Source organism: Ictidomys tridecemlineatus, chromosome 1 (assembly GCF_052094955.1).
Source record: "Ictidomys tridecemlineatus isolate mIctTri1 chromosome 1, mIctTri1.hap1, whole genome shotgun sequence".
Lineage (NCBI taxonomy): Eukaryota > Metazoa > Chordata > Mammalia > Rodentia > Sciuridae > Ictidomys > Ictidomys tridecemlineatus.
The window spans coordinates 220,945,385-220,964,292 of record NC_135477.1 but is presented as its reverse complement, the minus strand read 5'-3'; the positions used below and the strand labels follow the sequence as shown (position 1 = coordinate 220,964,292).

At 45.6% G+C, this 18,908-nt stretch overlaps 1 protein-coding gene across 1 annotated transcript in view; it reads left to right on the top strand.

Annotated features, from left to right (window-relative positions):
• The window catches only part of Il31ra (interleukin 31 receptor A), a 49,443-nt gene extending 37,467 nt beyond the window's left edge, over positions 1–11,976 (top strand). The window contains exons 12-14 of the mRNA XM_078016391.1: positions 1,941–2,034; positions 3,193–3,274; positions 4,628–11,976. Of these exons, the coding sequence (XP_077872517.1) occupies positions 1,941–2,034; positions 3,193–3,274; positions 4,628–5,089 (638 nt within the window). The 3' untranslated portion in view covers positions 5,090–11,976. The remainder of the gene's footprint in view (positions 1–1,940; positions 2,035–3,192; positions 3,275–4,627) is intronic.
• Positions 11,977–18,908: the final 6,932 nt, after the last annotated feature.

Genomic DNA, 18,908 nt, shown 5'->3' with positions numbered 1-18,908 from the left:
GTTCCTTCCCATGGGCAGCCCCGATCACCTCCAGGAGAAGTGATAAATTTAATACCAACTTCAGTCTGAGCATCATACCAGCTCCTATGACAATCCTGTCCTCAAGGTCATGGTCCTCAGTTTCTGAACGTGAGAAGTTACTGCACAGTAGGGCTTTGGAGAGAAAACCTTGGTTGATTAAGAACCACTGACTCATAAGAAAGAATTTAATTTTAGCCTTTGTGAAATTTTTTGAGCAAGAAAGTATATAATTTGCTCACCTTACCAGATTTTACATCTAAAATAGAGAAGAAGAATTTAATAAATATAACAAATAATGTATCTTCATGTGATGGCTTATTAATGCAGATGTTCAAGAGGGACAGGGAGGAGACAAAGTAAGGAGGGAGATGAAGGAGAAGAAGGAACTGTTAATTTCACCAAGTCCTTGAGTGACACAGATTAGATTTTTAAGAACATATTAAAACTTTAAGGAATGAACAATCTTTTAGATTAAAAATGAGGAATCTTACAAAGTTTTGCAATAATTTGTGTAAGCTAAAAATTGTCTGCTTGAAGTTTTTTTGGAAGTCTCTTGTTGTTTACATTCTTAGAAGATAAAATAGGACTCTGGAAAATGTAGCATGTGTCTTTACAAAGAAAACATGTTCTGTTTCATGGACTGACTTTGCCTTCTTGGAACTCTTCTTGATATTGCTGCATAAGAGCATTTAAAAACCCATGTTGTATTTTCAAAACACTAGGCACAAAATTGTATCTGCTCATGGAATTTTCTCCAAGGTTCAAACTGAAGGCAAGATTCTGTCTTGAAGCCTAGAAGTTCCTTAGTCTGTGGATTATAAAGCACCCCACTTCCATCTTTGACCCTCTACAATCTATTCTCTACACAGCAGCCATAGTTCCCAGGTTTACAGTCCCTGCTTAAAACCCACCAGCTCCTGCTCTTGTATTTTTTAAAAATATTTATTTATTTTTTTAGTTTTAGGTGGACACAATATATTTATTTTATTTTTCTGTGGTGCTGAGGATTAAACCCAGTGCCTCATGCATGCTAGGCAAGCACTCTACTACGGAGCCACAACCCCAGCTCCTGCCCTTCTATTTTAAATGAAATCCAAACTCCTCCCCATGGCTTTCAGAGTTCCTCATCATCTGTCCCATGCTGATCTCACTTTCTGTCACTTCTGCTTCTGTGTTCTCTGATTTGTTCCTGCTTCAAAGCTTTTGTTCCTCCCAGGAATGCGTTTCTCTATACTTTCGCATGGCAGGTCCCTCTCATTGTTAAGGTCAGCTCACATGTGGCTTCTTCCTTGGTCACCCTATCTGATGTTTCTATCCTGCTTTCCACCTTATCCTAGTTACTCTATTACTCTGTTTTATCTGAACCAGTCTTGTTATTTATTGTCTTAATCCAGGTACGGGAACATAGACTCCCTGAGAGGAGGCATCTTCTATTTCTTGCTTATTGTGTTTGTTTTATTACTCACAATGGTGTTTGGTAAATGACAGAGGCTCAGTAAATATTTGTTGAGTGAATGAAGTTGGATGATGGCTTTGGTAAGCTCAATGTCTATCAAATACAATGTTAATAATTAAGCTAATGTCAACCTCAGTTACCAACCATAGATTGTGTCCAAATCATCCACAAACTTTTTGTACATTATATACTTGACTAATTTTTCTCAATTTTTAGCCTCCATCAGAATTGAGCCCTTCCCCAAGGGTATAACATCTGTCACATTAGCAGGGAGGAGACAGCTAGGTGGGGAACCATGAATCTCAGGTTTTTTTTTTTTTAAGTAGAAAGAAATTGAATTTATTTGAAAGAAAACTAATAAGAAATGTTGATGAACTACTAGAAGAAAAAGTTAATCTTTGATTTTTGTCAAGAAAGTGAAGAACTTGGCTTGCAAAAGACTTTTCTTCTCCTTTTCCCAAAGGTGTCTTTGAGATTGTCCTTATAACTTCTCTGGTTGGAGGAGGACTTCTTATATTCACGGTCCTGACTGTGGCCTCTGGTCTCAAAAAAGCAATGTGAGTTTATACATAACAGTGGGTGCTTTAAAACCTAGGGATGGAAAAGGGTGGAAGACATCATGGGCACATGATACAAGAGGCCACCATGAAGATATTGGTAGATATTTATTGAGATCATTAAGGGTCACTTTCTGTGGTTCATAAGAATTGTGACCAATCAGGAGGACTTTCACACCTGCACAGCTCCACACACTAGGTTAAGGCCTTTCTGAGGCAGGGAGTGTTGGCTGCTCTTCCATTTGAGTCTAGAGTTGCTAGAGGGACCCCGACAATGGCAAGAGGCAGAGCAGGGAGTTTTGTACTTCTGGGATTAGAACATTGACCAGTTGTATGACACTACAATTTTGTTCCTTGCTTGTGGTACAGTGTTGAAAAGCTGGCTGCAGGGACATTTGTCCTTCTTACCCTGTCTAGTGTGGAGAAGGAAGCCTGTCTTCAGGATCTTGTGTTTCTCCTCACAGTGAGCCTCATGTTTCCCTGAAGGTCCTTCTTAGTAGAGCTCTCTCTCCACATTAGACACTTGTAGGTCAAGCAGCTGTGTTTAGTTAATAATTAAGCTAATGTCAACCTCAGTTACCAACCATAGATTGTGTCCAAATCATCCACAAACTTTTTGTACATTATACACTTGACTAATTTTTCTCAGTTTTTAGCCTCCATCAGAATTGAGCCCTGCCCCAAGGGTTTCTGATTCTGGGTTCTGGAGTGAAACCCAATAATTTGCATTTGCAATGAGCTCTTTTTGCATTTGCAATGGTGCTGCAAATTGGAAGCCACTGAAATAGTAGCTTAAAAGTATTGCCTTTCCAAGGGAATAACTCAAAGGAGTGACTGTGATGGTGCAGTTTTCAGCATCAGTATAGGTGTAAAGACTCAGGGGTGGGAGAGAAAGGAAAAAAAGGAACAGCTTTACAAGGGGAGAGGTCTCCTCCCATCACATTTCATAGATAGTTTACAACTTCCCTCCCCAAACTAATTCACTTTCCCCATCTCTGCCAGGAGACCAGCAGCTTGCCCTTAGTTAGTTAGTGGGGAGCCATGCAGTACTCTTTAGCAAACCTCACTGTTCTGCCTCAGCCATGCAGCATGTGTAAGACACTTTGTGAACTTACCTCCTGTTTGGTTTTTCTTTTCTTTTTTCTTATCTCTCATTAGCAAGTTGACTCACCTGTGTTGGCCCATTGTCCCCAACCCTGCTGAAAGTAGTATAGCCAAGTGGCACGGAAATGACTGCAAGGTAAACAAACAACACCACTGTTTCTGTTCAGGAAGTCATTGTGGGCTGGTGTGGGAAGTGACCAGATGAGTGGAGCTGTGGGGAAGTCGTGAGCTGGGCTTTTATTTAGGGTTCATATAGAGAGAACTCAAGGTTGGAAAGTTCCAGGGAACATCTGGTAGGGCAGATGGAATCAGCCTTCCTGGAATGACTTTGACCTTGTACTCTGCACAAGAGGAAAGGACTTATTAGCAAGGATCCAGTGTGTTCTCAGCATGGGGCTGGTCTTGTAAAGCTTGGTGCTAAAGAAAGACCCCAACCCTATCCTCAATGACTTGATAGTCTAATGAAAGAGAGAGAGAGAGAAGTAAAGAAAGAGAAAAAAGTAGGGGGAGGAGAGGGAGGAGTAGTAGGTAGCTTCGCTATAAGATTTGAGGTCATTTAAAAAGCAGACAAGAACAAATTAATCTAGGGACCACCTAGAGACCCTGAGGGGATGTGACAATTATGGCAATCCAAAGGCTGCCTCAAATCATTTTTCTCAGACTGAGAAAATTAGAGTCACTTTATGTAATTGGGGGTTAGAGTTTTCTAGTATACTTTAAGTAGAAACCCTCCTGTTTCTAAGTTTTTATATTGAAAATTGTTATGAAATTTCTAAGGTATAATTTCTTGCTTAAGTAGGAATAGGCCCCATCAAATTTAATAACCTTTAAAACTTTATTGTGGAAAGACTATTACCAGTTTTTCCTTGTTACAGGCATTACAAATATTAGCCCTTATTTCATCTCAGAAGTCTTCTGTGGCATGGGCATTTTTGGTGAAAATGAATTTCTATTTTCTCCCTCTTCAGTCTTAAGTCACCCTCTTCACTTTTCTACTTATTGAAAGTTATCTAGAGAATAAATGAATTCATAGGCAGTGTGGTGTGATGACTGAAGTGCTTTTTGAATAATCTGCAAGTCAGCTCTCAGCAAGCACTGATTAATGGCCTACTGAGTATCAGGCCTGGGCGAGATCCTGGGGATACAAGATGATAAGGACACATCCCTGCAGTGAGACCACCTTTGATTTTTCTGGTGGTATTGGGCAGGACTGTCAGGGATATAGTTTTTCCATCTCCAAAAGCTCTAAATTTGGTACTCCCATCTTGCCTGGGATTTTGTGAACATTGTGTGGAAAATAGCCTTGAGCTCTCTGGAAGACTTCTTTGAATACAAGGTGCTATTTCTCAGGAGCTGTTGCTTCACTCTTGCCAAGCTCACATGGTTGGCCATCACTTCTGAGCCAGGGAGGAAGGTGGAATGCTGTTTGAGGGGTTGGGACTTTGGTGACCCAAGTTCAATGAGGGGTATGTCCCTTTTTCTTTTCCAGAATAAGCCAAATCTTAAGGAATTTGATGACTCTGTGAACACAGAAGGTAGCATCCTAAAATCATATTGTGTTCCCAGTGACCTCATTGACAAATTGATGGTGAACTTTGAGAATTTTTTGGAAGAGGTGTCCATAGAAGAAGCTAAAAAGGGCCAGGAAAACATTTGGGGAGGAGAAAAGAATGAGTATGTAGCCTCCCCCAACAGGCCTGACTGTCCTCCAGAAAAGAGTTCACAGGTTTTAACTGAGATTCCTTCCAGAACATCCAAACTCTTAAAGTTAGAAATGTCAGAAGATAACTCTTCAAAAGTTGAAGAGCAACTTCTCTCTTCTGGTGAAAGTTTAGGACCAGACGATTTCTATGAGGAAGGAACATTAAACCCATATTTGAAAAATTCAGTGACAACCAGAGAATTTCTTGTGCATGAAAAACTTCCAGACCAAACCAAGACAGAAGTCTAAAGGCCATCATGGTAGGAGACCCTCAGTCTCAGTGTGGATGACCTGGCCTAGAGAAGATATCAAGACTTGGCAAGAAACGCTTCTTTGGCCCCTTCCGCATTCTGCCTGTATTGAAGAAATTCCCCCAGCCCTGAGCTAATACTTGGGCTTGCCTGGCACAGGTGTGAACTTGTGCTGGGGAGAAGAAGAGACATGGTAGGCCTGAGTGCTTTGTAGAGGAAAAGAAGTTATTTTCTTTTGTTCAGGTAATAAGCTCCACTGAAGGACTCCTCGACACATTGACTAAAAATGAAGACCCAGGTTCTGAACTCAAAAGACTTCTTAGGTGGACATCTGGTCTCCCTAGGAATTGAGTCATGGTCACAGCCTTTGCTATAGGGCTATCCCTTATAGTTCCCAGAGGGACTGTGCCAGAAGATTGTTTTTGGTTGGTGCTTGGTGGTCTGGTGGGAACCTGTGTTCTATTCTTCCCACGTAGCCCTAATATCTTACTCTTCTCAACACAGAGGCATAGAAATGGAGTAGAATTTTCTAATGGTGTGCCTGAGCCTCCTCATAGTCCTTGCTAAATTTCAAGTGTGTATAGCAACACATCCCACCCAGAACTTTTCACCCTGGTTTTTTTTTTTTTTTTTTTTTTTTGTATTGGTTATTTTATTGAACACATGGCCTCAACTTGTTAGGCAAGCACTCTGTCACCAAACCATATCCTGACCCCTTTACCTTTGCTGGAGCAAAGGAGCAGAAGTCTTGTCCCAGCCTACAGGCCATTTTCCAGCTTCTGCTGCCCTTCCATCTTGCTCCCATGCCTGGGAGTAAAAAGGTACCCAACATTGAGTGATTTTTGTAAAGGGATACTGACCCCTCACACTGGTTCAGAGCCCAGGAATGCTTACTGAGCACACCCTTGAAAGTCCTCTTCCCAGCAGGGGCTGAGCAAGACCTTGGTACATGCAATGCAATTCCATCACAAGGACTTCTCCTTTGCTCCAGCGAAGCACAGAGCTCGTGACAATTAGTGCAGCCTTTGGTGAAAGTGCTGAGTCGGGATTCCTTGCTGAGACTGTGGCCTGCATGGTGGGGGAAAAGGGCATGTCGCCTGGGATACAGGGATGGTCAGGAAATGACTGAGCAGCCTAAAGGGCCATGAACCCAGCATTTTCAGCCAGAAAGGCTGATAGTATTTTTTCAAAGAGACTTCTAGAAGTTAGTACTTGTGTTGCAGATATGAACTTCACAGGCTTCCAACTTAGGTGCAAAAATATTGCTTTACTTTCCTATAACTAAAATTAATTGCTAGTGCACGACATTTCAAATCTGGTGGGCCAATATGGTGACTTCTGAGTTCCTCTGGGTTTGTAATTCGGTCACAGTTGGGACTTTGACCTTCCAGGTCCTCTCTGGGAGTGATGCTGAGAGTGTTCAATGGAACACTCTCAAATGGAACACAATGGGGTAGGTAGCCACTCAGTGGAATCCTCTGGGATCATGTGTTTTTCTAGCCATGGTTTTGTTGTTGGTTTTATGTTTGTGCCTGTATCTCCTCCTGTCCCTGTGGAGTCACCTGCTACTGTCCTCAGCTGCATTCTTACCATGGGCACAGGAAGGTGTGGCTGCTCTCCCAACCCTGTCTCCCTCCTCATTATGTTCAAATGAGAATCCTCATGAGGTCTAAGGTGGCTGCAGACCCAGTCCCAGGGCTTTTCAGGCCTAGTTTTCAGAACAGTGACTGCTGGTAAACCTGTGAGTGAGAGAAGCACGAAGCAGGCATTGGGGCATGAGACTGTTGGCCTCTAGCTCACTCCCTTACCCCTTCATCCTGCTTTCAAGCCTGGGAGGAGAAAGAAGCCAAACAAAAGGGGTACCTGCATGCCTGTAATCCCAGTGGCTCAGGAGGCTGAGGCAGGAAGATTGTGAGTTCAAAGTCAGACTCAGCAATTTAACAAGGCCCTAAACAACTCAGTGAGATCCTGTGGGAGGTGTGTGGGGGTGGAGAGCCTCGGACCTCACCATCTTGTCTGTCTTATATCTGGTGAGGCTTTTTTTTTTTTTTTTAATAAATACTGGGGATTGAACTCAGAGGCACTCAACCACTGAGCCTTATCCCCAACCCTATTTTGTCTTTTATTTAGACACAGGGTCTCACTGAGTTGCTTAGTGCCTCGCCGTTGCTGAAGTTGGCTTTGAACTTGCGAACCTCCTTTCTTAGCCTCCCAAGCCACTGGGTTTACAGGCATGCACCTGATGAGGCTTTTGAATCTGAACATTCAATAATTTGATGGCTAGGGAGTGAGAAGGATCCCAAATGGCTCCAGTGACTGGATTCCAAGATGAAAATATTGCTTTCTGCCCGCACCTTCTTAGTCACTGAGGCTGACTTGGTAGTTTGCAGATGCGCCCAGCCCTTCCTCTGTCTCATTTCTTCTTCCCTTTTCTCACTTCTGGCCTCCTGTCTTTTGCTTCTTCCCCCTACTCCCAGAGCATCATTTCAACTCTTCCTCTTTATTTTCTTGTTTTTTTTCTTTTCTTTCCTCTCCATTCCCATCAGCCTCCCTCCATCATCTGCCCTGTTTACTTTCGTTGCCTTCCAGGGGTAGGGAGCTGAGGCTCTCTGCTTTGCTCTAGGTAGACCCAAGGTGGCCTCACTGAAGCCAGTCCAGGGGGCTGCTCACTCAGCTCTCCAGCGCAGACTCAGGGCCAGGCCTTCAAGCTCAGAAACCACTGGTGGCTTCTTCTTCTGGATCAAGTCCCCAAATCTCCCCACTCCCAGAATCCTGCTTCTGCTGATTAGAGAAAGGCCATCTGTGTTTTCTGTCAAAGAGGCATTGGGAGGACACAAACAAGGAGACTTGCATTTTAGCAAAGTCATTAAAAACAGACAAAATCCCTCTTAAAAGAGTTTTCTAGGACTCTGGAAACCCTGCAGAACAATTGGGTTGGTGCCCAGTGGTGTCCTCTTTTTTACAATAATACTTTAAAAAGTCAAGAAAATTCAGAGAAACCAATCTGTGTTATTTATTTATTTACTTTTTTACAATGAATGAATCCTCTGGTACTGGAGGCAGCAAAGTGGAGATACTGTATGGGGCTTTTGGAAGAGGCAAGAGGGGAAGAGTTGAGAAAGGAGCCCTAGCATAGGCCCCTCTGGGGCCTGCTGTTCCTCCCTGTGTGCTGGGGTGTCTGGCCACCCAGGGCTGACCTGTCCTCCTTTCCAGGATGCCTTTAGTTGCTGGTACTGCTGCGGGCACACTACCGCCCAGGGGGTCTCAAACCATGGCCCTTGAGCCAAATCCTAGCCTTGTTTTGGTGGGACTATCAGCTGATAATGGTACTGGCATTTTAGACAGTTGAAAACAAAATCAAAGAATGTTTCATGAAGTGAAAACATATGAAATTAAAGTTTCAGTGCACATAAATAAAGCTTCATTGGAACCCAGCCTTACTCATTGTCCATTCATCATCTGTGGCTGCTTCTCCCTGTCAAGGCAAATGAGACGGTTGTGCCTGCAGAGCCTGTGATGCTCACCATCTGGCCCTTGCAGAAAGTACGTGGAAGCCTGCTGTAGCTGATGCATGTGAGGCTCTGGATGCATTATGTTTTAACTTTGAGTTAGCTGTGAATCTTAAAAAAAAAAGTCAGGATTTGTCATTCAGGATCTCCAGGTGAATAGGGACTGGCTGCTTTAGAAGGGCATACAGTCTCTGGCTCCCCCAATCCTTATCGCTTCCCGCCTCCTGGCCACAGCTGAGGTGGAGAGTTGGTGTCTGTTTATCATTCTCACCAGTCCTTAACTGTGATTTGGCCTCTCAATCTCCACTCTTTGACTTCCTGGAGGTAATTTTGTTTGTCAGGAGTAGGAGGGTGCTGCTGGCATCTAGTGGATAGAAGCCAGCAGTGCTGGTAATCATCCTACCATGTTGGGCCCCAAATGACGGCAGTGTCGAGGATGAGAACCCTGTCCTGCCTAGCCTCTGCCTTTGAGACTCGTAGGGTTCTCCTGGGTGTCACTCAAGCATCCACAGATACCTCTAGATCTCTTCCCCCACTTCTCCTCTCTCAAGTTGAAGCTTGTCTTGATCTTAATATTAAAAATTCTGAGAACTTTAAATACCAATTATTTACATCATTCCTGATTCACTCGTGGCATGATATATGTACACCTGTATACATTTTCATCTGTGTGCAAGTATATATTGAATCTATTGTATTCTACCTTTACTTTCACTTATTAGTTCATATATAAAATGCATGCATGAATATAGTTTGTAGCATTTTGAAGAGTCATCCATACTTCTGCTTTATACCTTCATATTATGGTTTGTTAAGGACTTACTTAGTTGATAGGATTATTATTATTAAATTGGTACCAGGGATTAAACCCAGAGGCGCTTAACCACTGAGCCACATCCTTAGCCCTTTTTATATTTTATTTAGAGACAGGGTCTCACTGAGTTGCTTAGGGCCTCGCTCAGTTGCTGAGGCTGTCCTTGAACTCAAAATTGTCCTGCCTCAGCCTCCCAAGCCACTGCTGGGATTACAGGCATGTGTTGCCCTCCTGGCTAGTTGATAGACTATTTTAAATATCTTCCTAGTATAGAGAGAGTGCAGCAAACATCTTTGTACAAAATTTTCTTTTTGGACCTTTGTCCTATCTCCTTGGAGCTGTTTCCAAAAGTGAATAGCTGAGTCATAGCTTATGTTTATTGTCACATCCTGCATGATTGCACTCTCCCAAATGCTATAGTTACTTACAGTATCATCAGAGATGTATGTCTGAGGTATCTTTTGTCCATTTCCACTGATAATCATCTGTTTACTGCTGTAAACTTGATTTTGCTTTCATCAATTGTTTGATGCAAATGTTAATGATCAATAAGGCCTATCTATAATCAAAGTGTGTCACAATGCTGGTGTCTTGCACTCGTATTGTGAGAATCCAAAAGAGTGGAATGTGACAAAGTATGCTAGCAGACCTCATTCTCTCCACAGCTGTCACTGGACATCGGGGTCCATGGGAGAGTTTTCTCAGCAGCACAAACAGCCCCAGTTCATGTTGGAAGTGTCCAGAGGCCACCTTTGCCCTCTGTGCTGAGCTCTGTGCAGGGTGGGTCCTGAGCAAGATGGCTGCCTGTGCTGTGGGAGACAGCAACAGGAAGAACTCAGGTGAGGGCAGAACCTGCAGTCAGCAGAGGCTCCCATGCTAGTTAGATTTATGTTCTACCAATTTCATGTTTAGGAATGGAATCCTCTTGTCCTACTCAACTTTAATATGTGTGGAGTAGGATGCCAGAAATGTATCCCAAGGCCTGGACTTGGAAATAGAAATCAAAATGTGCAAACCAGAAGAGGCTTGCAGAGTGTTCTGGAAGATTGTGGCAACAAGGAAGATGGAACTTGTGTACTCAGGAGGCTGGCTATGCTCTTTCCCACCGACTGATCATCTGTTCACGCAATACAGGGCGTGGAAATGTGCACTTTCAAGTTGAGGATGGAAACATGGCCATGACAATGGGAGTAGCTTTTAAACTGCTTTATTATAAGTGCATTTGTATTTTAACCTGTCAGACAATAAATCTGTAATGCCATTTTTATGTAATGCTATGCCTGTCTTTTAAAGTTTTGCCTACTCAGATGTCTAAAATGTGAACATGGCAGAGGTCAGGGAGTCTAGTGGTTATGGGAAAGAGCCACAGATGACTGGACTTACCAGGTTAACCATGCTTTTGCACTTCCTGGCAACTATTTGGCGGAGCTTTCACATCTTCTATTTAATTCCTCATGGCAGTGTCTACACTCCTCCCAGCTCCTTGAGTTCCCTCCAGGTTTCACCTCACTGCTCTCAGCAGATGACAACATCCCCACTTTACTGGGCGTGTACCACCAGCCTTTCTCTCTTGTCCTGTTCAGGCCAGACTCCTGGGAAGGGCTCAAGGTGGCAGGTGGCCCTGCTCCTTCCCTGAGCTCTGTCCCCCATCCCTTGGCAGGTTCAACTTCCTTTCTGGCCATTCCTTTCCTCAGTTCCAAACATGCTCCCTCTCAGCACTTCCATCTTAAAAGAAGGAAAAGAAAGGGCTCCCTCCATCTTCATTCCCCGCTGGCTTTCTGGGGTTTAAGGGTGGGGTCCTCATTCTGTGTAGCAGCTTCTCCAAACATCTTTTCCTTTTTGGGTAGAGAGAGAATTGCACTAGTTAACTTTGTGGAGGCATAGGAAGTGAGCAGTTGAAAGCAGACAATTTTGGGACAGAGAATAAAGTCACCAGAACAGATGAAAAAGTGCCCCAAGGTAAGGCGAATATCTAGTCATCCTTCCAGGAGAAGCCCTGGAGCAGGGCAATATTTCACATAGTTACCCTGTCCTGTTCATTACTAAGGTGACAAAGAACTAATGTTTATCAGCACTTACCTTGTGTCAGGCACTGAGCCAAGGACACTGCATGTGTAATTCAGAAACCCCATGACCTCTCTGTAGGGTCAGCAGGATTATGCACTTACAGGTGGGGAAACTGAGCTTAAAAGGCTAGGAGACTTGGCCAAGGCTCTGTAACAAGAAGCGGTGGGTTGGAACCCCAGCCTCTGATCCCCCTTGTACTATTCTGTCTCTGGTTATAATAAAGATGGCCTTGTTAACTGGTGATAACAATTAATTGAATATTTCAAAATAGCTAATAGGATGTTCAGTGTCTCACACACAACCCCACCCCCCCCCCCACACACACATGCACGCGCGCACATACACACAAAGATCTGAGGTGATGGATATGCCACTTTTCCTTATCCTGATCATTACAGGGTAATGTGACATTGAAATGTGACATTGTAATGTCTTATTGCTGCTGTAACACATGACCATAATTTTAATTAAACAACACAAATTTATTATTTTATAGTAGTGTTGGTTGGAAGTTCAACATAGGTCTCATCAGGCTAACATTAAGGATTGTATGTGTCAATTAAAGAAGGAAGAGAGAAGACAAAAGAAAATGGAAGAAAGAAGAGAGAAAACAAAAGAAAGAAAAAAGAAGGAAGGAAGGAAGGAGGCCCTGAGGTCAGAGAGAGATGAAGGGGCGTGCAGACTTGGTGGTGTGGAAGACCTTGAGGGTTTCTTCTTGGAGGGCCATATACACCCTTCCCCTCTTCCCTGGGTGCCTGCTAGGACCTCTGAGGTGGGTTTTAGAGTGAGAGAATTGTCTGAGAGAATTCTGAGAGAAATGTCTCTAGGGAGTAGGAGGAAGGAGGGGGCATGCCCATGTCCACAGCACAGAAATGACAAGTAGAGAGAAGACCAAAGGACCCTGAACTTCAGGGTGGGCTTGAGATGACTGCAGATGCAAGAAGAGGTGCCATGACAGAGCGTAGGTGCTGTGAGCTCCTGGAGGACTTGGGCAGGGCAGAGGGGGGTCTAGGGAAAGGATGGCCTTTGCATGGTTGTTGGAATGCGTACCACATGTGACTTTCTTCTTCCCATTCCTTCCTGATTCTTCCTCCCACGCCTTCCCTTTTCCTTTCCCCATTCCTCCCAAGTCACTCTTGTGCTTTTGGCTAACCTGCCCTTGAGCCAGGGAGTTCCCCGGGTTTCAGTCCTGGGTGGACAGCTCACTCCACATGCTGACCTTCTTGCACACCCACGCTTCAGCTGTGTCTGTATCATCCCCAAATCTCCATCTCCACCCTCACTGTCCAACGGAGCCCCGCATCCGCATTTCCACCTGCTTGCTGGAAATCTCCACTGGGAATGAACACATCCAAGACAAACTCTTAGTGTACACTTTCTTTCTCATTTTACCTTCCATTCTCCTTGTTACCCAAGTTGGACACTTGGAACCATTGAAACTGCTTCCTCCTTCTCCACTAGCATCCCATGGGTGGCCAATCCTTACACTCTTCTCTGCAAAACTCTTTTCCTGTGAATCCTTTCTGCTCCATTCCATGGATCCCTGACAGCGCCAGCCTTCATCGTCTTCAGCCTGGATCTCGGAGTAACCTCCTCACTGGTCTCTGTGATTTCAGTCCTGTTTCCTACCCTCATGTTACTTCCAGAGGGCTGCTTCCATGCCTAGATCCAGTTTTATCTCTTGCCTGCTGCCTAATTGCCTCTGACTCGTGACATGGGTACAAAGTCCTTAGTATAGCAATGGATGAAGTTCCTTTAAATTATTGGCTCATGTGCTATCCTTTTAAAGAGTTCAAAGAGTCCTAAGACTATCTTACTGCTCTGTAACACATGACCATAACTTTAATTAAACAACACACATTTATTTTTTTATAGTAGTATTGGTTGGAAGTTCAACAGAGGTCTCATCAGGCTAAAATTAAGGTGTTGGCAAGGCTATATTCTTTCTGGAGTACCACCCTGACCTTTTCCTGCTTTTAGAAGATGCCTTTTTCCTCCGCTCCCAGCCCCTTCCTCCTCCTACAAAACCAGCAGGGTTGCTTCTCTTAGTTCTGCGCTCACCTCCTGCTCTGCCTGCTGGGGCCGTTTTCAATCTGAGTCCTGGAGCACATCATTAAATCTCCAACTAAAGTCTCAACACCCATGTGTGAACTTTCCTCTGGGATGTCATGTTTGTCTACTTCTCAGTGTTCCTAACCCAGCGACCAGCCTTGCGTGACATCAGAACCAGGAACTGAGCCCAGAAATTAATCAAAATGTCATTTTATTGTTGCAAGGCTGCCTAGAAAGCCTGGACTTGACCCAGAAGGCTTGCCAACAGTGCCCCAGAATTAGACACGCCAAGTCACAGCCTGCCACGTTCCCACGGGTCTTGCTTGGCAAGGACAGGCCCTCTACTTCATGTGGGGCACAGAGCTGACCAGGACATGTCATCTTTGCTCCCAGACCAAACAATCAAGGGAGCAGGGGCTGCAGGTACCAGAGCTGAGGGCCATCTGGCTGGCTGGGAACTGGGCCCCTCAGAGCAGGCCCCTAAGAGAGGGAGCAAGGGAAATGAGGATGGATCCCAAAAAACATCCATCTCAGTTCAGAAGTTCTAAGGATTAACAAGCTTTCAGGACTGCAGAGGGTTCAAGATTCCACCAAAGTGCACCCCAGTGAGAGAAAAGCCCAGCAAACTCTGGGAGAGTCAAAACCACAGCTGGCTGTGTGCACAACACAGAGCTGCTGTATTTCAAATCTCCTTTCACAAGAATCAACCCAAAGGACGGACGGGGACATGGACACACACACACACACACACACACACACACACACACGTATCTAGTTGGCCTTTAGGATCAATAATACATATTATCTTAAAAGCTAAGCTGCATGTTTTCTCTGTGTGTCAGCATGTGCTAATTAAAGGGTCTGTGGTGATCATTTTATCAGCCAGTTTTTGTTGTCCTCCAGGAAAAAATATGAGTTCCAGGAAAAATGACATGCTTGCTGGATGTTGATTTCCTGTTGATAAAACAACAGCCTCCTAAGCAGACGTGTCTGTGACATCTCACGGGCTGGTTCCAGAGAACATTGTATCCTTTAACACAGGGGTGAGTCTTCTCCAGGACTCACAGACTCTAGAGCCCAGGTCCCTGCCAGCCCTCCCAAAGAGCAAATAAAACATCAAAAGACAATAGCAGCAATAAAAATCCCAAACAAAACCTTCCATAACAAGCACTTCCAACAAAACCACAAAATGAAAAATTCAGGTCTCTGATTGACTGAATAATTTCCTTCAGGCCCTCCCTAACTTCATTGGCTGGGAGACCCCAGTGAATGTGCTCAGGATGGTCCTCCTGAACCTGATCTGGGATGTGAGGGACCCAATGCTGGGCTGCCCATGGCAAAGGGGATGTGTAGGGCCCAGATGAGCCCCATCTCTGCAAGAGCTGATTCCTGCTCTGAGTCAGGGCAAAGCTAAATTCATAGGTGGAAGAGAGTCGGGCTTCTGGGGTGCCTGGGTTACCTGACAGCGTGACAGACAACCAGAATCACAGTGTCAAGTTAGGACCAGTTCTCAGCAGGATAGAGCCATCCTCAGGTGCTGATTATGCATGATCACCCAGTTGTCACCCATTCTCCACTGGCTGTGGCTTCCAGCCTGGGAGGTGGCAGCAAGGGGCAGCAGGGAGGTGGTGGGGAGGATGGTAAAAGGTCTGGGGGTCTCGCACACTGGTGCCCTCACTTCCCCAGGCCACACCCTTGTGGGAGTAGGGTATGGGCTCAATGGCAAGCCAGGGCTTCTCTGGCTCATTGCCTGTGTGCAAGACGCAACAGAATCCTAGCAATGAAGACCTAGGGTTTCCATGGCTCCCTGGTGCTCCTGCCTCCCAGCTTGTGACTCTGGTAGCTTGGTGGACCCTGGCTGCATTTCGAGTGCCTGTCCATGTGTATCTAAGGGTTTTGAGAAGGAGGGACCACAGTGTTAAAACCTTAGTGGCCTGGGCCCTGGGCTGGTGAGACCCTTCAGGAGCTCAGGGTCCCATCCCTCTTTTAGAGTCACACACTGCTGACATTATCTTGGCATGAAGTAGTAATCTGCTCCTATGCCTTCAGCCCGCTTGTGCCCACTGACCCTGTGGCCATGGAGCCCCTGGGGATGTGGGGATGGCCCTTAATCCCTGCTTCCTTGGCAAGCTTTGCCCTAAAGTCAACCCACCTCCCATAAGACTTCAGGCTCCTCCCATTTCCCATAATGCTCCTCCTGACCCGGACAGCCCCTCAGCCCGTCATAGGGAATGGACCCAGGAGACATTACTTCCTTTTCTCACAACAGTATCAAACTGGACAGTCCCCTTGCTCCACCATGTGGCTAACCAGTGTCAAAATGGATTACCTTGTTTTCACCATTGAGCTGGGCGGTGGCTGTGAGACCCAGACTTTAGGGTTTGCTTTTCCTGTCTCTTCAAATGACTTGCTCTCCCAAGGGGGTCACTGGTGTCATGGGGCATCCACTCCTTCCAGTGGACCAAGGCTCACACAAGGCATTGGCAAAGTTGGCTGAGTCCATCTTTGTCCTCATCTTGAGGCTCTGGTCATGGCTCAGATTAACTAGGTCAAGTGTCCCCTCCCTAGTAACTTGCTGAAGAATCAGGTGGTTTCTGGTTAGCCTCTGGCTGGTCTCCCAGAGCCTGGGTGGATGAGTTAGGGGTGGTTAGTGAAAGTGGGTGGGGATGGGGTATTCTGTGCTAAAAGCTGATCCCCCTGAGAACTCTTCTAGGTCCCAGGGGGTACACCTACTGTCAAATCCATTGGAATCTCCACATTTCATATAAACGATGTTGTCTTTTGTTCACAAACATTTTGAAAGGGTTTTATGTTTCCTTCTTGAAATGATTTGACTGTAAAACCCTGTTTTCTGATTTCTCAGGAATCATCTTTCCCTTATTGGGATTCTTTTGAGTTGACAATAATCCATCTATTACAGTTTGTAAATTGCTTACAAATGTGATACCATACCACTTTAATAAATTCTGAAAAGAACGAAGCTGACATTGTTAAGATGTTTTCCCCCCAGTTAATGGAACATTCTTCATTTTCAATTCTATAATTTTCTTGTTTTGTTGACAATCACTCTTTTCTTTAGGTCAAGTATATTTCTTTAGGTCTCTGAAGAACTCACAGGTCTTGGATCCTGCATCTCTAGAGCCAGATGTACTGAATATCTCTGGCTGAGTGTTGTAATGAAAAATAAAAAAAAGCCCCACTACCACCTAATTGGAAACCTCTGTGGAAGCCATTGGCATTTAAGATGGACATAGAGCAGAAGCGGGCAATGCCCTTCCTTGGGAGATAGTGGGGGTTCCAGGAGGAAGGCGTGGGTCAGAGGTCCACAGAGAAGTAGGAAGATACCTGTCAAGCGGACAGAACCCAGCTGCAATTTCCCCCTGCTCCCTATTTCCAAGAGCTGGTGGAACACTGGGTGTTAAATGTGACTCACAAACAGGTTGTCCCAATGGATCTCCTGGGAGGTTGGGGAGCTGCCAGTTTAGGTGATTATCCTTCTAACCATCACCTGGTTCCTTCTGTGTACACCTTCCCAGTATTAGTCCAGATAGAGGGTTGTGGTCCTATGGTCACAATTGAAGGCTGCATTTGTACAGAAGTGAGGTTAGGGATGATATCTTAGGTGATGGTCCACATAAGCAAAGCCTGAGAAAAATCCGAGTGTAACTAATATTATCCCAGGTGAAAGGAATACGGGAGCAAGAGAGGACTGGTGAGAAAGGAAGATTCTGGGAGAGAAGAGCATGGTTTCAGACCCAGTCCTGCAGGGCAGCTCCTGCTTGATCCTGTGGAGGACCCTGGAAGTAAGTGACTGCTCAGAGTCCGTCCCACCTGGGCAAGGGGATGCGCAATCATGCTCCTCCTAAAGGGGGCCGTTGCCAGGGGCTGCCCCATGAGCTATGTAACCTCCAGGCACTTGAGACTCTTGGCTGAGGTCTAGAGCTCCAGCAGCCACAGGGGAGCCATGAAGAGGAGCCACTGGAGCAGAAAGTGGGGAGCAAATCTCATGGCAGCTGGCGGAGATGGGGCCACCCTCTGCAGGGCCAACAAACTCGGCAACAAAAGATGCGGAGCTTGTAATGAGTTCACACACACGGGTACTGGCCAGACCCCCCAATCCTCACCCAGCAGGCATTTTCAGGGGTGCTTCTGTTTTTAAGGTGGGGCACAGTCAAACATCTGGAGCAAGAGATTGGGGTTGCACTTGCTTACAAGCTCCAGCTTTGCTACCTACTCATCTGAGGCCTCCAAGAGTCCCTCCACCTCAGTTTATCTATAAAATGGGGGAAGGGAAATAATGGTATCACTGCAGATGGAGGAGAGATTAAAAGAAGAAAGGATTATATTGTGCTGAACATACTGCTCAGCATGCAGAAGGTGCTCAGTGAATAACCAGCTGGGCTTTTTTGGGTGGAACACTCAATCACTCAGCTACATCCCCAGCCCTATTTTGTATTTTATTAAGAGACGGGGTCTCACTGCATTGCTTAGCATCTCACCGTTGCTGAGGCTGGTTTTGAACTTGCAATCCTCCTGCCTCAGCCTTCCAAGCCCCTGGGATGACAGGTGTGCGCCACTGCACCCAGCAACAGCTGTGTTTCTATGGTTCTCACTCACTGAGCCTCGGGAGTTGTAGCAGTCTGTTGGCCTCCCTAGCCCCCACTTTTTCTAGTGGTAATTTTGCATCATATATAGTTTCTGGGTGGGACTCTGTAATCTGGAAGGCTGAACACTGGAGCGTGTAAACAGGCTGTTAATGAAAAGGTGGGCAGAGTCTGGGGAAAGACCCCTCCCCATTTTCCTGCCCCTCACCTTCCCTGATGCAGTCTAAAATGGGGAGGGAAGGGTTCAGGCTGGAGGGACTGCAGAATTTCATAGGAGGCCTGCAGTCCTAGAGCAGTGTCCTGGGGTGAGATCAAGGAAGGAGAGATGGAGACAATGGGCAGCGTGAATCTGAAAGAGGAAGGGAGCTCTTTCTCAGCTCAGCTCGGTGCCTTGCTTGTAGGAGATGCCCTTGTTAGAGCGCCAGGGCAGTCACAGGCAGGAAACACTCTCGAGCCCTCCTCCATGTAGGTAGAGTCACAGCAAGGGCATGGCATGGGTCCCTGAAGTAAGCCCTGCCGGTCTCAGGGTGTTGCTTAAAGCTCAGTCCTCATTCCGGTGTCAATCCAGTATTGAGGACAAGTTTTGAGAAAGAGGAAAAAGAAGTTTCATTGCTTTGCTAGCGGAGAAGAAACACAGGGTAGTCCTGTCCCAGAGGTCGTGATCCTGTCAGGGGAACCAAAGGGCTTTTGAGGAGGTGATTCAAAGCCTAATTCAGGCTGTGCCCTGTCAGGGGTCATAATTGACTTGTAACCTCGAAGAGCTGCTTCTTA